This window comes from Platalea leucorodia (assembly GCF_965183815.1).
Source record: "Platalea leucorodia genome assembly, chromosome: 4".
Taxonomy (NCBI): Eukaryota; Metazoa; Chordata; class Aves; order Pelecaniformes; family Threskiornithidae; genus Platalea; species Platalea leucorodia.
In genome coordinates, this window is record NC_138826.1 from 20123160 (window position 1) to 20144909 (window position 21750).

At 38.6% G+C, this 21750-nt stretch overlaps 1 protein-coding gene across 11 annotated transcripts in view; it reads left to right on the plus strand.

The window, feature by feature from the left end:
• PANK1 (pantothenate kinase 1) overlaps positions 1-21750 on the plus strand; it is a 55553-nt gene that overhangs the window by 30314 nt on the left and 3489 nt on the right. For 10 of the 11 annotated variants that reach the window (XR_014228024.1, XR_014228025.1, XR_014228026.1 and 7 more), the window contains 6 exons: positions 7636-7889; positions 10210-10386; positions 10800-10923; positions 15411-15536; positions 16182-16325; positions 19144-19260. Coding sequence is in view for 1 of the 11 variants with exons in the window: in XM_082310335.1 (XP_082166461.1) it covers positions 7636-7889; positions 10210-10386; positions 10800-10923; positions 15411-15536; positions 16182-16241 (741 nt within the window). In the remaining 10 variants the exon portion in view is untranslated. Of the gene's footprint in view, positions 1-7635; positions 7890-10209; positions 10387-10799; positions 10924-15410; positions 15537-16181; positions 17647-19143; positions 19261-21750 lie in introns of those variants that run through there. The other variant, XM_082310335.1, reaches the window with a different exon arrangement.

Here is a 21750-nt window from a genome sequence, read left to right on the forward strand (position 1 = left end):
TCCCTTACGTGTTAGGGTCTACTGATGATTGAGTCCTTAAAAGTTTTAGTTTGTCTCGCATTGTCTAAGGATGTTGGCAGCACAGTAGGAGGTGAGTTCTAGTGCTAGTCAGTGTGGCCTCGGTTCAGGTTTTCCAGTGTCCTTCCATGAGTCCAGGGAATGATTCAGGTCATGTTCTCTAGTGACAATGGGAGGTCACTTTGAGACTTTCTGAAGAGGCTGACTATCCCTTTGGAATGGTCAGTCTTCCCAAATTAATCTCTTCTGCATCATGTAATAGCAGCTAGAGTGTCTTACTTAATAAGGAAGTTCATGTCCTTTGCTCCCACAGCTGTAGAACTGAACTGGAAGTTGCCTGGTGGCTATCACAGCTAGGCATTTTGCTCCATAGCTTTGGCTTTATCTGGCCCAAATATGCAATTTACAGTGAGGGACCAGTCTCTGTCATCTCAGCTGCAATATAGTTGATGTAGCATCTGAAGTTGGGGCTGTTTTGGTAGCTACTGTACACAAATATGAGGTCACATAGCAAATTACTGGGGGACTTAGGTGTGAAATCCCACATCTCTGCAGAATTAGTTAACATTCTGTGCACTGCAACACTTGTAGGTAGATTAAGAAAAACGCTATAAAGGCTGGCTGGGGTGTTTTGTAGCATAGAGCAATCGGAGAAGTGCACTCACACCTAAGTGAGTGCTTTGGACGCCTCTTCTTACAGCTATCCAGTTCCACGCCTTCCTTTATAGTAAGTATTTCTTGGCTCAAACTAATATCCATAGAGTATTACAGAAGCAAAATACTGTCCATTACATAAAAGTTTGCTTGCTTAATCTCTCTCGAGGGGCTGAGTGTCCTGGGTACTGGCACTTAAATTGTCCCACTTCATTAGGCGTTGTAACAGCAGCTGGCTGTCTCAGTGTGTTCTGCTGACTGTAAATTGACATTGGACAAGAGCTTCAGGGTTGTTCTCTCAAAGTATTGAAATGTCTGTTTCAAATACTTGATCACTCTAATGCACCTGTAGAAGTAGAGAACATGTGCCAAGTCTAATATCCTGCTGTTGCAGGACTGAGTATTGTATAATGCCTTATATGGAGGAGGCTTTAAATGTTACTGTTTCTGTTACTTAGAAGCAATGTGGAAAAACTACCCTTTGTTTGTGAATGTTGTTAATTTAATCAAAAAATCTGGCTAAATGCTAGGAAACTCATGAAACTGATATAGGTAACATGCTTTTGTTCTGGCCCTTTATTTTCCTATGTACATGCTTTTAAGTTATTTGTCTTTCACAGTATTTCTAAATGCTTATGTAGTTTTCAGGATTGCATAGATTTAGGACAAAAGATCCAACATATTGCAAAACAGCATTCAAATCCCAAAGAAGGGATCCTTCTAAGATTACAGCAGCTTTTTCTCCTTAAAATAGACAAGCAAACACTCTGTTGTTACTTGGCTTTTCCAGTGACTAATTCTGAATCCCTAAATCAGTTAAATAGGTTTGATCTAGATATCTCTGTTGCTTTTGTGTATTAAAAAATAAAATAAAATTGGGAGGTATCTTCTGTTTACCTTCAGCCTGTCTTCTGTGCCATAGAAAGGCAACTCAATATACAAAGCTAGCTAGGTTTAGCTATCTGACCTGCCTCTCATGTGATCCGCCGTGTTGGATAGGAGGAGACCTGGGGAAGTCTCCGTGGACTGTTTGGTGACTGCTGGCAGTAATGATCAGTAGCCTGGCAAATCATTTGATTAATTCTTAAGAGCTGAATGCTTCCCCTAGAAGTAGGAAAACTGACTCTATTCATTAAACTAGACCACAGAAATAATTTTACCATGCATATGGTTATACTTAATGTTCATTGCAGAGCATCAGTAAGTAATTCACTAAAAGGACTGTTTCCAGCTTGGGGTGTTTTTTCTTGTTTTTGTGTTCTATTTATTTTTTTCTTTTCCCCTTTCTGAATGACTGGTCTTTATGGCTGGCTGACTTTATTTTCAGGTAACAGTGGTGTTAAGGCATGGATGAATCTGTTCGCTAATTCTGATAATCCTCTCTCCTTTCCCCAACTACGTACTGTCACCTCACATATTCTGTAAATGCTCAAGTAACATCACTTCTGTAAAAGTAAGGAGTACATAGACTTATTTGCTTGTGTACCTGTAATAAAATCTCTTTATACTCTGTGACTCCTCCATGACAGCACACGCACATCGCTTGCACAAAAGTATGGTGTTAATGTAATGAGCAATAAGTTCTTAGGCTGCCACTCAGTTTTGTAAAGGAACTCAATGTAAAGGATACATGGGGGATGAAGGAAGAAAGGACTATTCAGACTTTTTTCTAAAACTTGCTTTATTACAAAATTCCTGTCACTTGCAGTGGCTCAAAGGTGGTATCTTTGTATTCTGTTCCTGAACAGACACCTACAGAACCTGACTTGTCTTGATAGAAATTTTATGGCTGGCTTCAGTGGAAGCAGGGCCTCGGCCAAAAACCAATCCTTTAATAAAGAACGTTTGGGGGAGGGGAGGAAGGAAATCTGTTACCAATGCAAACTTAAACTCGGGCCTCGACCTTCCCCATAACCTGTAAGAAAAATGCTTTTAGAGTAAGCTTGGCTATTGGAGAGCGATTTCCTTGTGCCAGTTATTAGCTGATTCTAAGGCTTGACTTTGTGGTATGAACCGAATGCCTGTGGATGACTTGTAGGCTGTATATATGTTAAACTCACTGTCCTGCGTTGTAGGATGAGTAAGACATGTAACTCTAAGTTAGTGTAAGACACTCAAAAAATCTTGTTGCACCTCACTTGCTTGAGGAGGCTGGATACTGCTGCTCAGGCTGTAAGTGCTGGCCTGTAGCGTGCAGACTGAGTTGAAAGTGGTATCCAGAGAACAGGTGAAGTAACCATGATACCTTCTGTTACCACCACCGCAAGAAGCTAGGACACTCTTCAGAGGGAATGGGGAGAAGCAATGTGCATCTTTTCCCTGTCAAGAGAGGGAAGAGATCCTTACAGCTAGTTGGGTGAGAGGGCAGATGCTCTGCAGAGGATCCCAGACTAGTGCTTTTTTTGCCCAAGTCTGGCGCAGAGTCCGTCTTCCCTTCTGCCTCAGCGAATGTTGGGTTTACCCTTTATTTGCATTAGGCTTTGTCTGGTTTGAATGTGAGTGGGTATTTCCCAGCCTCAGGGTGTGGAACAGTACCTCATCTGAGCTCAAAAAGAAGCAGGGTTGGGGGTTGAGGTGAAGACAATCAAAATATAAAAGAAGCACAGTGCGTCTTTATGGAAGTGGAGGAGAGGTAATGGGAGGGAGATGGACGGAAAAGCTAGATCGTAAGCTATTATAAGAAATAAAAACTGGAGCAATGCCCAGAAGGCATACAAAAGCCAGAGTGTTGTAGTAAATGAGGCTGTTGTAAATGATAATTTAAAACTTGCAAGATGTTGTGTTCCTAACAGTTTCTTACAGAAAAAATTTCATATTCCTGATTGAAAGTCCAAGAGACAGATGAACTCATAATTGCATCTGGGTTTGGACATTCCTGCACTTGCCAGAACTTGGTAACAGTGTGAAAATTCAAACTGGGTGAAATCTTTCATGAGCTGGAGCTTTATTGAAAAGATGTCTGCACACCAATGTTGATCCGTTAGGCTTCAGCCCCACTGCGTGTATATCACCGCTGCCCTCAGCTCACTTCTAGAGGACTGGGTTGTTTCATGTTTTCCTTGCTGAGGTGGAAATATTTACTGATCCATAAAGAAACAAATGTGACCCAAGTCTTTGGCTTCTGTGCTTCCATACTTCAAAGCAGCAGCAAGTTGGTACCACTTTTTTTTCCTTTTTATGCTGTCTGGTACTTGAATGTAGCTAAAAAGTGTTTGACATTATGCATATTATTTAAAAAAAAAATAAAACCACCAAAAAACGAGAACTAAACTTGAACAGACAATACTGTTTTCCAGCACTACTTGCGAATATACAACAAGAGGTGGGCTTTCATTTTCCTTAGAGTAGGACCTGTACACAGTAACAACAGACCTTTTGTGTATCCTTGAAATCAGCTGGGTTTCAGGAGTTTGTTGCTAGGGTGTGAACTGTCATGGGGAAGGGTTTGCTACTTCCTTGCTGTGTTGCAGCCACTTGTAAACATGGTTAAAGTCCTGAGTCCCTGCTTTTGATGGTCCTGAAGAGTTCCTTGAGGTCCAAAGCATTTTGTTCCCTCCCCCAGTATTTATAAAACAGTCTAAAATAAAGAGGAATTTCTACAGTCTGGCTATAATGAAGAAAAACTGTTTTTTAAAAAAAATGTACATATGGTTTCCCTGTAACCATCATAAATTTTCCCTCAAAGGTCCTGTATACTACTTTGTTCTGCAGTTCTTCCTCTCATAGCACAACTTTCTGACATAAAACTTATCTGGAGAGGCACTGTGCTGAATATAGTTACAGGAGTGCAGAGCAGGATAATTTGACCATTACGCTGTCTGCCCTCACGTTAGGGATTGTAAAGGGCTGGAAAATATCTGCAAATGCATTTTGTAAAAAGTTGTAGGAAAAATATCCAATTAAAATGTGCTTCTACACACAGCTCCTGTTTTTATTTTGCATTTTTGCACCTAAACTTCGGTTCCTGCAAGAAGTGGTTTGAACAGCGGAAAGATGAGGACAAGTAGACTGTGGTAGGTCAGGTGATGGCACCAGAAAAAAAAGTTTGCCTAATCATATGTTAGTTATGATATTTACAGCCACATCTATTTTGTGATGCAGTTTTCCCACTTGAGTTATTGTGAGCAAAGCAATGAACAGAGACAAGGCAGTTCTATATGCAGGCAAAGGGACTGAGAATTGTGACCCTGGCTCTGTTGTGGCTTCTTGTACAAGGCTGGGTTACTACATTTCTTGCAACTGTGCCCTAATTTGTGTTTAGAAACAAGCAGCAGTGGCTCACTGGGCTGTTTGGAGTCCCAGAGGTCTGGTGGCTGCAGAGCTCGTGGTTCTCTGAATGAAGGTGGATCAACGTGGAATATTGATGCCAGTCTTGCTTGTTCCAAAAATGAAAACCACACTCCTGCAACAACACAGGAAAATAGTTTTTCAGTCTGCTATGAATATCTTACATGAAAGAAAGCAGTAATAGGGCTTTTCTGCTTACAGTATATCAGCTGTTAAATATAGCACAGAGCTATAAAAAGCATAGCAAATTCTAATGTGTCTTTTGTATGTGGAGGGCTGGACCTAATAAAACTTATATGCTTAGTGCTTTAAAAAGAACCTTTGATTAGTTTCTTTTGTTGTGTCCTTATAAAATCGGTGGGCTGACCAGAGCGTTTGTAGAAATAAGGATTTTGTCTGTTTTTGCACTGATGCCAGAAGTGTTTTACTCTTAGATTTGTATTGCTTGGTCATGTCTTGCAGGTTCTTGCACTGATGCTTACCTATTTGTAAAAGCGTAACAAGCTGCTTTGGTCTCATCCATGTGGCTGGGTATAGGGGAATAGAGGTTTTGACAGTCGGGGCCATAAATCTGCTAATGACTTGTCTTTGTATAGCAGGCTTCTGGTTCATAGCATGTTTGTGCATGCTGTACCTGTGTTAGATCGTATTTGGTCGTGCTGCATCTAGCTTATACAGTAAGATGAGGAAATTGACTGTACAGCACATAACCTAGAGAAAGATCATGGTTAGTATAGAGTGTTTCCTTATTTTGACTAGCTATGTGCAATGTTAGTTGGGTTTTAACAAAAGAAATAAATCCTCTTAGTGGGCTCCATACAATGTCCGTTATGAGAAAGAGTGCACAAAGCGTTTATTATGTTAATGCCTTGTATTGTATATCTCTTGGAGCTTTTCCGTTTAGTCTAATACCAAGAAATTGCTGAAATCCAGGATATTGGCAAAGTAGCCTTAAGGTTTTTGTAACATTTCTTTAAAAATCTTTTCTCCCAATTTGTGTTGATACTTTTTATTTGCTGGCTAAATGGTTCAAGTCTTCTATGCTGCATTTCTGTAGTTGTAATTTGTGTAGCCATGTGGTAACCAAGAAAAAAATGTGAAGGAATTGCAAAAGTTACAGGAGGAAATAGTGAAAAAAGAAGAAATTATATCTATCTGTCTCTGTCGTCCTATGAATAACTGGATCTATATTGAGGTCTTTGAGACCGCTGGTTTGGGTTTTTTTGGTCTTATTTCTTTTCTGTGGTTCCAGGATTTGAGGACCAACAAGTATAACAGAAGGGCAGACCCAAAGAGTAGAATGGCTTTCAGTTAAGGCAAGTTAGAGCTATGTACAAGTAGAGAAAAAAAACTTAAGGGGAGAGATTTAAATAGCTCAAAAGAATGTAACCTATTGGCCATGCCCATTCCACAGAAATATCTTTCCTCTTTATAGTGACTTAATATAGCTTCCAGAATTAAAAATAGGAGGTAGTTAGCCTCGTAAATCTTCTCCATTAGCTGTTATAAAAACATCCTGCAATATGCAAATGTTTGAGAACCAGATCTGTGCTGTGTAACTCCCTTTTGTTCCTCATACCCTGGTGCTTTTTCTGCTAGAAAGTAGGGTTAGGTAAGACTACTTTGCAGGTGTGAGGATGCAAATGACCTCAGGGTTTGGACAGGTAACTTTTACTATGTTTTCTCCCTCTCCTCTCCCTAACACAAGTCTAAGCTCAATGTCATCTGGAAAGGAGACTTTCTACAGATTGTCACTGTATCCTATTTCGAGAAAGGGATGTGGTTTCTAATTCTAGTAAACGGAATGCTATGGCAAGTAGACATGTCTGTTTAAGTACAATCATGCGTGACCTGTGAGATCTCGGAGGGAATGTCCTTTTTAAGATCTTATAATTGTTTTTCTGCCTTCTGTTACAGTTATATTTTTATGAACATTTTGCTGGGGGCATGGGCCTGACAATATTTTTGTGTGTTTTTTATATTGTTTTTCACCAAACATTGGGAATACCCTATTTTTCAGAAGGCATTTTAAAGTGCTCATCGTAATTTAAAGACATAGCTGTCTCAGATTACTGGTGACATATACAAAAAAAATGCAAATCTTTTAAGCATAAGCCACTGCATATTTAATGCATATTAGCATAAGCATGTGTACTCTGTAAGGCTTTAACTATCTTGTTCTTTAACTGAAGTTTCTTGATCTTAACACTTCTGTTGAATATTACATTAAATTGCTGGGAAATGTAGTTGGGTGACGCGTTAAAGCACTTTGCATGCTGAGGAATGTTGCTGTGCAGGCATGTGTCAGAAGCTGTCCAAAAGCTGCAGAACGTGGCTCCTCTTGGGATGGGGATGAGGGGAAAGAAATTTATTGCTTCAGAATACTGAGGAGGGGAAATGTTTCCTGCTTGTAGAGCAGGGAATTTTTCAAAGGCAAAGGAACTAAATGACATTACTGTGCAGCACATCATTGTTTTGAGAGGTACCTGTTGTCAGGCAGATAGCAAACTCCTTTTATTTTGAACTTCATGCTTAGACAGATCTTTGTACTGTTTAAATAGCATAATGTGTTACTATTAAAGTGATCAAAGTACTTCAGCAGAGCCTTTTGTCCTTCTCAGTGTTGTATTATACTAGGAAATGTTTGTTTATTAATTTCTTGTTGTTCTTTTCCAGATTGCTGATCTACAGCTCCATAAACTGGATGAATTGGACTGTTTGATCCAGGGCCTCCTTTATGTTGATTCTGTTGGTTTCAATGGCAAACCAGAGTGCTATTATTTTGAAAATCCTACAGATCCTGAACAGTGCCAGAAAAAGCCTTACTGCCTTGATAATCCATATCCTATGCTGCTGGTTAACATAGGCTCAGGGGTCAGCATCCTAGCTGTGTATTCTAAGGACAACTACAAGAGAGTCACAGGATCCAGGTAAATTTAATTCTATGTTCTTTGAATTCTATTTTCTTTTCTCCTTAATAATTGAACAGATAAAACCAGCCAGTGTGACTAGTAGGTGGAGCCCCAAATTGTGCTTGTCTTCCCATTTCCTTTAAAAACCCACCAGTAGCAAGGCTGGAAATATCCTAGGATTCCTTCAGAGAGGGGGTCTACATCAGGGAAATCATTGATCCATTGAACTTCAGAGCTGCCTTAGTTTCTTCTTGGGATTCTTACCTACTTCCTGTCTTTTGCTGTGAATTACCAAAATAAAGCTGTTCCAGTAAATGAATCTTCCCTCCCCTGCTTTGATCCCCCAGAACAGCCAGAGCAGTGAAATAAAAATGTTTGGGCTAAACAAAAACCTCTTGCTTAGTAGTTAGGATGTATCCAGGATATAGGAAAACTTTGTAGAATTACCTGCTGCTACTGGATTTTGGCAGAGGAATCTCACTAGATCTCTTGTTTCCTTACTGATTGTACTAGTCTTTGGACCATGCTGGTAAATTAAGGAAGGCCAGTGTGTAAAGACTAGAATCTGATTGTCTGTAGTCTTACTTTGTCTTCAGCATGATTTCAGCCTGGGTCAGCCAGTGCTCTGTGAAATAATTTGTAGGGTACAGTTGAGTTGAAATGGTCTCTGGCCTATGTTCAGTAAGAGATTTAGATGTGACTGCTCTGTTTAGGAATTCAGGAGTTCAGTAGTGTGGATGCAGAATTTTGTTCTTAAGGCCAAAGAACAGCTTGAGGCATGTTTAAGTTTACTCTATGGGTGTGGCAACAGTGCATACTTACAGGAAACCACTTTAGTTACAAATGTGTCCATCCAGACTAGTAGTAAAAATACCAATAAATCTATCCCACTTTTTCCTCACGTATGCAAACTAAATTGATATACTTCATTTTTAGTTATTTTAAGGGGGGGGAACAACCAAAAAAACCCAACCAAACAAACCACCAAAACAGAAACCTAAAAAAATCCCCTTCCAAAACAACAACCAAAGAAGCTTTTTGGATTTGCAGTAGTCCCTTCCAAAGCTGCATTCTGTTCTTCAGTGCATGGTACGTATTAATAAAGTTTCTCCTGTATACAGCACATGACTACATATGTGTCTTCTGTTGCCTTATCTAGGGCATGTCTTTGCCACAGTGGGTAGCCACGAGACATTTTTCTGTATACAATACAGATGAATGCAAGTTGAATGGAAGAGGTAGTGGTTTTCTTGCAATTCTGGTTGTTTTTCAAGCATAGCCCTTTTCATATCTGTAGATGTGCTTCTGATCCTTTCCACTACGAAAGGAAAAACATGACTGCAGTGAGTTGCTGGCTTGTTACAGATGATGAAATCAATACTGTCTTGTGGATGGTGTGCAGTTTCCTACTGTTCAGATACTGAATATATTACAGTGCTCCTAGATGTGTTCTGTAAAGCTTGTCTAATAATCCAAGAGCACTGACTGAATGATGTCCCTATCTGACCTCCTCTGCTTTTTCATGAAGTGCAAGTGTAGTGTCTCACTGATCCTCTTGTTTACAGTGGCTCCGATCGGTGTGACTGCAATCAGTGCAAGTAAGCTAACTTTCTCAAGGGTTAAGAAAGAATGAGGAAGGATGTAGAGGTTAGTAAGTTGAAGTTTATGTCTGGTAAGACTGAAGAGTCCAAAGTAGAACTTTAATGAAATGAGTTAGCAGCTTGTTATGCACAGTCAAATACTCCCTGCTAAATTTGTATAGTCAGTAAATGTTGTACTTGAGCCCGTGCAGGATATTAAAGTGGCTGCTCCTTGCTCAGAGTTCTTTGGAGGGCTGAGACATTCAGGGCTGATGCTAGCGTTGCTTTGAACAGGAACCAACCAGACTGCTTTCTGCCACTGGCTAGGGGGACAAGATCTGTCTTGGCTGCCTACCCCTGTGTAGATGTTTAGCTTTGATCGCCATTTATTCTTTCATCACTGACTTAAGTGATCTGCTGCCTAATTAGTCTTGCACAAGGAAAACTTGCTGGAGTGATACAAATAGCAAACTGACATTTGTGGTGTTGGATTGGACCTTATTCTCAGCTAACTCTTTATTTAGCATCGTTTCTCCTATTTAAATATTAAGGACTTAAAGAGTGGTTTAGTTAAAACCACACTGGATGACATTTGCATTGAATAAAAACTCAGTTTAGGGTGCCTGTTTTCACTTCTCTGAGGGACGAGTTGCAAGATATAGTTGGTAGCTGTGTAGATCATGTTGAAAACGGGAATTTGAAGAGCTGTGGTAAAAGCTGGTTGAAGTTGCTGGTCTGAAAGAACTGTGCTTTTCTAGTCTTGGAGGAGGAACGTTCCTGGGCCTGTGCTGTCTGCTGACTGGCTGCGAGACATTTGAAGAAGCACTAGAAATGGCCGCAAAAGGAGACAGCACCAATGTGGATAAACTGGTGAAAGATATTTACGGAGGAGACTATGAGCGGTTTGGCCTTCAAGGGTCTGCTGTAGCCTCAAGGTATGTGTTAATTGAGCTGTTTTTAAGGCGTTCCTTGGAAAACTTACTGTGCATGATGAACTGAGTGTGTAATCCCTGGACTATGCACTATGTCCATGTGGAAATGTCACTCTGAATGTATCATGTGGTTTGTCCTTAGATCTCTCACCTACTTCTTTACTCTTTTTTTTTTTTTTTTTAAAACAGGTATAAGCAATGCTTGATGTAGTTTGCTTCCATTTAAATTACAGTTAGTTTAGAACTGTCTTTGCTCATTGATCTGCCTTCCCAATGAGATCCCTTTTCACATGTTAAAAACTGTTTCAAATCAATGGATATCAAATCCAATCAAAGCTTATTAAATGATAAAATTTCTAAAGGCTTTTAGCACTCCTAAATAACTCATATTAAAAGGTATAATCTTCCTCACACAGCTTTGGGCATATGATGAGTAAAGAAAAGAGAGATTCCATCAGTAAAGAAGACTTGGCCAGAGCTACTTTGGTCACCATCACCAACAACATAGGTTCTATTGCTCGCATGTGTGCATTGAATGAGGTAAGATAGCATATTTACTACGAGCTTAAAACCTTTAGAAACAACATAGTAAGATTATCAGAATACAAAAATGCAAATTGCTGGTATAGTAGGTGTGTAACTGGCCTTGGTAAATATGCATACATTTAATGTTGGTTCCTAAGTCTTGTGATTTGTGTTATGTGTATGCTTTGATGCAAAGTGTAAGGTACTTTGAGCTTCAAAGGTAGGGAAGAAGGGAGAAAGTTTGACTGCAAAGATCTCTGTCAAACATTGATGCCTAGAGCTGTTCAATTGCTCTCAAGATGTAATACATAGATATTAATGCCTTTGTAATCCAAATTAATACTGTCAATTACCTTGTAGTTACTAACAGATCTTACTATTCCATGTCAGATTTTTTTTAAATAGTATTTTGCTTGGCTTTTTTTCTATAGCATGATAGGTTCAAACTGCGTATTTTGTTAAATGTTTTGATAGGTAAAAGATCCATTGTGTTGGGTCAGAGAGAAGAAAAATATAGTTCATTATCCTGCCTCAAACTCCTATCAGATGCTTGTTAGATTCTTTTCTTCAGGCATGATAACTATGGATGGATTGTTCCATTGATACACCTTTCCAGCTTACAGCAGTTCAAAAAAACCAAAACCCCAAACATTTAGACACTTGTTTTAAGCTGCAAATTACATCCGTTATTATTATGTAGTAACTAATCTCTTTTGTCTGCTTTCAATGGATTTATCTATTTTTTTTTAATATATTGATGTTTTTAGCTCCACAGCATTCTATGGTTAGAAGAAAGTGCTTCTCTTTATTTTTTTTTAGTCAACAATGCACACACACCCCCAAAAAAAACCCCATCAAAACAAAAAAACTCGCCAAACTGCCATCTGATTACTTCGTTAAGTCCTATCTAGTTTTTTGTTTTATGAGAAACAGAAAATAATTCATCATTAGTGCTTTTGGTGGGTTTTGTTTTTGTTTTTTTTAATAAACCTTTACCACATCTCCCTCTTGATCTTTCCAAGACAGAAAGTCCTAATGCTTAGTCTCCTCTCCTATGGAAGTCACTCTGGGTCTCTTTCCCACTGTTTCATTTTGTCTTTTTAATCTTTTTATGATTCTAATTTTGAGATTGAATGATAAGATCTTCATGCAGTATTAAGAGTGTGGTTGCACAATGAATTTATGTGATGGCATATTGATAAATTTCATGTTCTGAGTTCCTTTACTAACCGTTCTTAATATTTTATTTTTGTGAGCATGGAGGTCATATTTTTCAGAAACCATACACAGTCCCTCCACAGTCTTTCTTGAGTGGTGGTGGCTAATTTGGTGCCTATCATTGTGTCTGAATACTGAGTCTCTCTTTCTCTCTTCCCCCTTCCTTTTATGTCATTTCACTCTTTTAATTTAAACTTCACCTGCTGTTTTATTCCTCAGTCACTGGGTTTAAGTCTCTTCAGCATTGCTATGCTGTTCATTTTTCATTCTGACTCTCCTGAATAACTTTGTATGCCAATAAATGTTATGTTTGTTGCTAATATCCCTTTCTAGAGCACTTTTGAAATAAGTTGAACAGCACAAGTCTCGGTGTATGTCCCTATCAGATGCCACTGATAACCTCCCTTCATCATGAAAAGCGGCTACAGACATAATTTTTTTGGCAATTTGACTCTTTCAGTCAGGATGATTCTCTTTCAGTGTTCTCTTTGCTTTCAGCTTCTTTACAGTGTTGCCTTGTGGCATGGAGTTCAAGCAGCATTGTACAGGGCTATCAAAGCATGGAGAGTTGCAGCAGGGAATCACATGCGATGCATTCAGAGGAGGAAATAGGCTACTAATGAAACTAATGCTTCTGAGTCATTGTGAAAAAGTTCCTAACATCTTTGTTTTGTGGGCAGGCTTACTCAAAAACTGGACATGATCCATAAAATTTTGTGGAGGAATGTGGATTGATGTGTAAAGTATTCTTCATTTCCCAGACAATGTCAAAGTAGAATTTCTCCAACAGAACTAAATTTATTCTGTAGCTTTAGAGGAAAAAAAAAACCACCTTCATTTAGTAGCTTTATGTATTATTAAAAAATATTTCAGACATGGTATATAATTGGAAATCAGCTAATCTCCAGATAGCTTGCTCTCAGGGGAAAAAAGTAATGCTGTCATTCTGTTAAATAATCTAGACACCTAAATTGCCTTTGGGAGATACAGCTCTGACTCTCACTAAGCTTGATGAATGAAATGCCCAAATAAGAGATTAAAAATGTTGAATATGATATATTCTTTCCTGGAGCTCGTGTGTATTAGATTAGGGCTATGGTGAAGCTCACTTTTGGGTTCTTTGACAAAATCAATTTATGCCCTGAAGCATGAGTTTTGAGAAGTTTGGGGTTTTTTTCCTTCCCGCCCCCCCATGATTGCAGCTTTAATATTGTGTTGAAAATGACTTGCATATGTGCAGGAAAAAATGAGGCTGGGGAATAAATGAAATACTCTGTCTGCAGAACTTCAAAGCAAAGTTTGCTTGCACAAAGTTGGCAGTAGGGTAGAAAAATTCCATAGTCTGGAACCATTTGGCTACACATCATTTGAAACAGTCTGTCCTAGGCACAGCAGAACTGCATAAAGGAAACCAATCTCCCTGGTTTATACTGTTCCTACTAGCAGAACACATAAGTTGCATCCGAACAAGCCTTCTTTCAAAAATATGTGCACAATTTTTTTTTTATTGCATCTTTGATATAGATTTCCATATTCAGTTAAATTGGCAAATATGTGTATATATTATATATACTATGTTGAAACTATACTATAGCTTTCTGCTGCAGGGTAGTTGAACAATTTAGCAAGACCCCACAGAATGGAACAGTGCATGTCTTTTCCAGGATGTTGTAATTTGGTTAGCTTAAGCATTTCATCACCATCCCTTCATCAGTTTTAAGATTTCTGTCTTTCAGCTTTCAATATTTCAGCAGTGAACAATTTAAAAGTAAATTGGCAAGACTCCCTTAAGAAATAAGAGTAGCATTTCTTTGTTTTCCAACTCCTGAAAAATGCTAAAGCTGTTTTTAGTTCAGTTCAAAAATTTAGGAAACTGTACATCTTTAACATAATTTTTAACCTGGTCAAGTCAAGGAACATTGGAAAATAAAATTGGCATGAAATTTGCACGTTGATATACACTCTGCTATTCTAGTAGATATGACTAGTATTTTTAGATGTAAAATTTTCAGTAATTTTTATACTCAGTGTTAGATGCTGCTTGCTTGAATTTCTGGTAACAGTAGCTTATTCAGCAAAAAAAAAGTCACGAAAATTAAATTCAAATGTAGATTCTAATCAATTTGATGGTATTGCATTATAGGAAATTATTACGTTTGTCCCTCCTTTGTCAGAAATTACTTCAAAGACAAAACTGCCTTGTCAGAGGATGCAAAGTGCTCTTGGCCATTTTTAATAGCAGCCTTTTGAAATTTGAGAAGTTCTTATTTTCAGCGATACAAGTTCCTAAGAGCGAGTATGAATGCATCCTGATGTGACTGCAGAGTCTAAGGGGATAGATGACTATAAACCTGAATTATTTAAATAAAGTTTGTGTTGATGTGTTTGGTGTGAGGACAGTCAGACATGTAACTCGGTCATCGGACACTGGAGAAATGAATTATTGCATCTAGGTATCAGCACTCTCCAGTACTTGAGTATTCAGGTGAGGATGTTCTCCGTGGTATGTCACATGCACAGTACGGGACACAACAAAAATGCGGTCTGTAGCAAAGTAATTGCTGCAGAACCAAGTGTTGGCCTTTATAGAGCTGTATGAATCTAGAGAGGTAGCACTTGGTAGTTCTAGCCTCTACGCAGATTTTTGCTAGTAAGTTCAAGTGGGCTTAGAAACAAAGGAATGCAATACATGTCAAGTATCACGTTGGCCATCTTTTGCTTGCTTTTTGAAAATGGAACAACAGTCCAGATAATAGATAATGAAAGATGCTTCTTCCCATCTCTAACGTAATCCTTCTCAGATACCCTTCAGAGGTTCTCCATCTGGATTTAATAATCATAGTGATCTATGAAAAGTTGCTTCATTTAACAAGCAGGAGGAAAAGATGTCTTCAGTGCAGCCATGTCATATACAATTAAAAAAAAAAAAAAAAAACCAACCAAAAAAAAAAAAAAAAAAAAAAACCACAAAACCACAAAAGTCCAACGAAACACTCATAATCGTGTTCATGTTGGGTAGGTCCTGGGCTTTTAGGCAAATATTCACCATGTGTGATATCAGCCTCTCACTTTCTTTGGAGTAATTTCTTTTTTTTTTTCCTCCTTGCAACATCTCTACTTAGCAGTCAGTAACTGCAATTATTTTTTTGACTTTTCAGTCTGGAGAAGATAAATGTAATCCAAAATTCCCATTTAACTTTATAGTGGAGGCAGAAGTACATGTTGAATGGGGCAAATAATGTAGCTGAATATAATTTTTGCTGGTCTGCTTTTCAATTTCACAGAATATCGACAAGGTGGTATTTGTTGGCAACTTCCTCAGAATTAATATGATTTCTATGAAGGTGCTAGCATATGCTATGGATTATTGGTCTAAGGGACAGCTGAAAGCTCTGTTTTTAGAACATGAGGTAAGGAAATACATGTTGAACTTCCTTTTATCTGTAAGTACAAAAATCTTGTGGTTCTTCACTTGGTGAAGTTAAAAGGGAGAATTTCAAAGCCATTGCTTTGAAGTGAATGCACAAACTAAGTTCTACATAAATATAATTTAATTAAAAATTCATTTAAAAATACCCCTTGTTAACTCCCTGGCTTGATCACTGATCTTGTGGTATTTGTTGCTAAATGTTGCGCGTCTCTTATTTTTGCTTTCTGACCCTAGTCCCAACAATGTTCATTTGTGTGGTCTGGTATATAAGCCTCAACTAGAATTAATTCTTGTAGGCATAGTTTTGAGGTGGCTGTCAGATGAATGTGTTCATAATGGAAACTGCCCTGCCTCAGTACAGCATCATTATAACGGTTCTGTAATTTCTTCTTTTTTGACAATTTTGGAGAACTGTGTAAGATTTCTCCTGGTATAAGGTCCTTTCTTCGACCTAAACAAGATCATATTAAATCATAATTCAGATACAGCAAATACTTGGCACAGCAGGGCTGATCTTATAAGAAAGGTATCTTTATTGCTTTAACAGAACTGAAAACTTTACATGTTCGTGCTTAGGTCTTTTTGGAATTTGATTGGTTTTGTTTTGCTTTTGCCTTGTTTAAAGGGTTATTTTGGAGCTGTTGGGGCTCTTCTGGAATTGCTTAAAATGACAGATGACCAGTGATGAAGCTGTCTGAAGAGATTCCTACTGCAGATGCTGCTGGATAAGAGTGAAAGCCACTACAAGGATGGAAATGAAGCCATTATGGTAGTTCTACCTGCTGGATTTGTAAATAATTTAAAATCCTTTTAGCTGATCTTTAACTTCGGGGTTTTGAGCTTATACTTCAGAATTCATACCGGGAATAATGAGGGTTTTTTTTTTTCTGTACACTGTATTTTTTAGGGGAAAAATGTGCAAAGTGGCCAAACATACAGATTTTACGGATTTATTTTAAAAAGTGGATACTGTTTAATGTAGGACATGTGATATGAGGCATCTGCTTTTCTTCTGGGGTTTACTGATTAGTGTGGTAATTTTAACTTCATTTAGTAATCACTCTAGGAGATTTTTTATCTTATTTTCATGACGTTTCATGATTTGTTCTTGGTTTCAAATGAAACTACAAAGCTGATGCATTTTACTGTGAAAACTAGTCATTGATTATTTGCCTTTCCTTTCCTCATTAGATGAGACACTTTTTTATTTAACATCCCCTCCCCAAACAAATAAATTTACAAGCTTTCTGTGACTAGTTCTTGGCAAGACTGCAAGAAAACTTGATGAGGGCAGGGGGTTTAAGATTGTAACTTTTCAGTAGTCATGACTTGCAACAAGAACAGACTGCTAACTGGTTTTGCAGGACTAATTCTCCTCTATATTAAAAAATTTTAAACAAGATGCAAACTAAGATTTTAATTATTGGCTTAACACTAAAATGAAATCCTGTTTCTGTTGAAAATCTTTGATCTGTATGATCTGTATACTACAGTTGTTATTTATATGGTACATACTTGGCGTTAGATGACAGAAGGAGGAGATTTGTTTTCATTTATTTGAAGACTTCTGTAGTCTGCAATTTTTAACTTAATCAAAAACAACTGATAACTGCATTATTCAAAGCCCAGTTTCTAAGAAAAATACTGACTAATGTATTTTCTGGTTTTAAGCTAATGTTAGTTTTCCCTCCAGGACACTAAGATTTGAGTGTTTATTCCAATACAGTATTTTATACCTTTTTTTGATTTGTGGACCTCTCTAGATTTTTTTTTTTTCCAGTTGAATTGAGACCCCTTTGAAATCTATGTACCTAGGTTGCTGCGTAGCATGTATAAACTTGCTTTTCTTAGACACCATGAGGGGTCACAAATCAGAGGCTGAAAAACAGCCCATAAATTATTTTGTCTTGCAAAACTGTATGTGATGTCACATAATGTAAAGGGCTCATCAGAGGCACAGTATAAAATTCAGACGTGTACTATCCAATATATTTTTGGAAGGGGGTTTATTTCACTTTTTTAATAGTCATTAATTTCCATATCTCCCAAATGTTGAAATAAATTCATATTAATCAAAGTGTTAACTTGTCTGATGGAAATAAAGACCACTACTCTTTTGACTGTTTTAATGTATCTGTGGAATTAATTTCTTGAAATCAATTACGTGAAATACATAACACTTTTGTGACACATATGACTAGTTATTTCTATGATATTTCTTTGGTTCTTGATGTTTTTTTGTTCTTTGTTACATTGCTTTGGTCTTTGAAGCTTTTTGCCTGCTTGAAGTTGACTTTTTCGTAGACTGTAAACTACAACATCAGACAATTAGCATGTTGTAGTTGATATTTCATGTAATACTGAGCTTGAGATAAGTGGGGATAGTTCTGCTCAATGCCTCTAATTTTTCATGAACAAAATGAAATTTTCATTAAGCTTGTTTGCTAAGTTTTGCCTGCAACTAAAGATTGGTTTGTATGTTGGTGGTGTGGGGTTTTTTGTTGTTGTATTTTTAAGGAAGACTTCAGAATAAGAGGTAACTGCACTTCTTATGATAAACTGTAGAGGGGAGCATAACATCGACAATATAAATATGCTTTGCTAAAGCAGTGGAGCTCAGGGCAATTTGTGGGGTTGGTTTGTTTCTTTCAGAGAAAGATTCCATCTTTTTCTCCCTGGTCAGTTTTTGAAGGGAATTTGATATGGCGATATCTATCACTTGGGTGTTCTTGCATTCTTAGCATTTATAGTTATATGAAGGAAGAATATAATGTTAAGTAAAAAAATACGAAATAGCCCTTCTTTTAAGATTAAAATTCTCTAGTCCTCAAAAAAAAAAAAAAAAAATTGGGACCCTAGCAACTAATTCAGGAATATATATTTATGGACTATGCAAGATGCACAAATTGAGGCTGTGTGATTGAAGAAGGAAAGCACAACTCTGGTAGCCCTAATGTTAGCTGTAAGATTCCAGGGACTGTCAGGTAAGCTCATCACAGCAGTTCTCAGAGAGGCACAAAATAAAACTTTAACTTGAAAATGCTGGTTGGAAATTTAAAATCCTTAATAGGTAAGTTGCTGTAGTTAAAAGACTGGGAAAAAATACTCTGAAGTGTATACTACACAAATGAGTACGTTTGGTTCAGAAGAATATTAGCAAGCTAAATAGGATGGAGAGTTATGAGAAGTCACTAAGTAGGAGAAATTAGAGGAGCCTGGTGTAAGAGCAAAATGACGTTGCAAGTTAAATTCTTCCTTTTCTGAGGGAGAAAAGCCTACTGCAAAAGTATCTTTGTTACCTTGAAATCTACAGTTGACTTTTTTTTTTTTCCTCCTTCCCCATCAGCACCATCATATGAATCTGCTAGTATTGTAATTTGCTTCTTTACCTTTAGGCTCTGCCTGCCTTCACTAATCCCGACTTTTGTTTTCCTCCCACGTACCTCCTCCATAATTAAGGTAATGGACGAATGACAATGTGATTTATTTCTAGCACTGTTCCAGTATTTTTGCCATAGGGGAGCACTTTGGGGCTGTTCTATGAGCATCACTGTTGTCTTGAATTTTTCTGATTGTTTTGTATCCAGTTGCTGTCCACAGTGATCTGATGGGACAGTACTTTGCCCCGCTTCATGATCCAGAGGTATCTAGAGAATCTGAAAACAGTCTTACTCCGCTACATAGATGAACCTGTACTATAACTGGTACGAACTGGAAACTTGAGCAAGCAAATCTCTGTTGCACCGCTATCAAAGAGTTGTACTGAGAACATAGAAATACCCAGATCCTTTGATCTTTCTGTTTTGGGAATGGTGAGGGTGAAGGAGCAGACTTCCCTAATGAAGATTAGTGAGTTTGCAACTTTAGTATGTATTCAAAGCACTTGTTTCGGTGTAACTGATGAGATCTCTTAACAAGCTAGGCTGTGTTCATCTAGTGTCTCTTTCTGAAACACGTTAAGGTAATTATTAAGGAAAGTTGGAGCAGAATGAGTGGGATTCCTTGGTCTCAGTTGTGATGGCTTGTGCCAAGGTCTGCTTCTTTTGGACTCAAACATTTGTTCTTGTGGAAACACATGCTACTCTCCTCAGTCTTTCTCCCTTGCCAAGAAACCCCAGTTTTTAATGGTTCTGACAAAAAGTCTAATCACATCCCATAGGAAGAAGGGTCTATGTTTTAAAGTTAAGTTTTTGGACTAAATTTTTGGGGAAAAGTTGCTAATGCTGGCTGAAGAGTGAGAGATGACGAAAAGTATTTACTTGATCAGATTTGATAGAGAAGACTAGCATGGGGTGGATGGGGGCAGGACAAGAATCTGACTTCTAGGACAAGCGGGGTGTTTGCAGTGCATACCAACCTCAGCAAAGCTGTCCTGGTGTTTCACTGTTACCAGCACTTATGTTCCCGTGAGACCGTCACAAGATACTTGCAAGTGATTTTTGGCAGGACACAGCAGAATTTTAGGGATGGGAAAACCATATGGGGTTGAACTGGTGACAAAATAAACATACACGATTGTTTCCAGTCAGATGAGTTCTTCTACTGGGATCTGTTTTTCAAGTACAAGGTGTCTTTGAATTTGGGTTTAAATGAAATACAGGCTATGAAAAAGACCACAGTCTTGTTTGTGTCTTGCTGCCTCTCTAGTACCTGGGAGGTAGAAGACATCTGATCTCTAGGATGTACTGGAAAATAAACGCTTGTTTAAACCTAAAAACTGAATCCAGTTTCTGATTCTTTAAGCACTACTGGTGCTGACTGGAACTTAATAGTTGCATGATTATTAGTGTGTTTGGAGAAAGAGATGTAGGGACAGAGTCTGTTCTTCAGACCTCCCCCTACTGCCTCCCCCCAAAAAAATCCCGACAAAAAGAAACAAAAATTGTGGTTCTAATTGTAAAATTTAGGAGAACCTGTCAACTGCCTTGGGAATTGAGATTCACCTCAAGCAGGAGGAGGTACTGGCACTTGGAGAGGTGGAAGAGAAATGAGTAAGACAAAGCTGAGGCTCACAAGAGGGGGAAGCTACTGAGCCTGTGAAAGGGATATGGCAGCATCATCTTTAGAGGTTTCTGGGGGTGACATGAACAAGGCGGGAAAGGCACTGCAGGGTAAGCAATAAACTTGGTCTTTGTTAGTGCAGCCAGTGAGAGATGGATGGCAGGAGCGGGGAGGTCAGGGTGTTGTCCTGATTCAGAGGAGAAGGAAGGGTGGGCTGGGTGGTTGTGAGCTAAAGCAGTAAATGGTTGCTTAATGGTTACTCCTTGGGTTGAGCACCCCTGTGTAAAGTACCCAGCGACCTGTGCTGAAGCGTTAGGTCTCTGTAGATGCAGATGTGCTCTCTAGTGCAGGCAATAGCCTGGTCTCAAACATTGCTTGTCTCAGTACGTGAGACACACAGCAGGGGATGTACTGGCCTCAGAATGATTTTCTTTTTTTTTTTTTTTTTTTTTTAACATCAAAACCAGTTCTATCGTATTGGCAGAAACGGAGCTCTTTTCTGCTGGCCTTCAGCAATTTGCTCGGTTGTGCGCAGCTGTGCAAAGCAGCTGGTTGCAGCCAGGGGTCAGCAGCCTCCCGCAGCTTCCCCCGAGGTAAACCCCGAGGCGCTTGCAAGCGGCAGGGCGGTGCAGGCAGCGGGGACCCCGGCAGAGTGCCTGGGTCCTGCCGGTCCGATTTCGGAACGCTGCAGATGCAACTATGCAGCACCAAGTTAAAGACTGGATGTAAGGTGATGAAGGAGGGCAAACAGCCTGAAATGGCGGCGTGTTGTACTGAAGACAGCAAATGTGTCACTCCCTGTTCTTAAGTGGCTTTGCTTATTTTGTTGTGATGATCAGGGCACTTCCAGCTTCACAAGTGTCTTTCCAAGTTGACAACTTCACTGTTTTCCAGCTTTTTGGATGGATGACACATCCATCTCTCTGCAAACTTCAAAGTTTGAGCAAATCTGAACATTGTATCTAGTACAAAGCAGCCTTGGCAGTGTGTGTACAGCGTTGAGTTTACCCCTGTTACCGACATCTGCATTTATGCCCATCCATGAGGATGTGGCCTCGGCTAACCATGTTACCACTTTCTCACGTAATATGTTAGAATTTATTTTTTTTTCCGAGTGGCATACTTTTTTGGTTTAAATTCTTTTGTGAGAGGAACTTTGCGTTGTGAGGGAATACGTATTCTCTGCTGCCTTG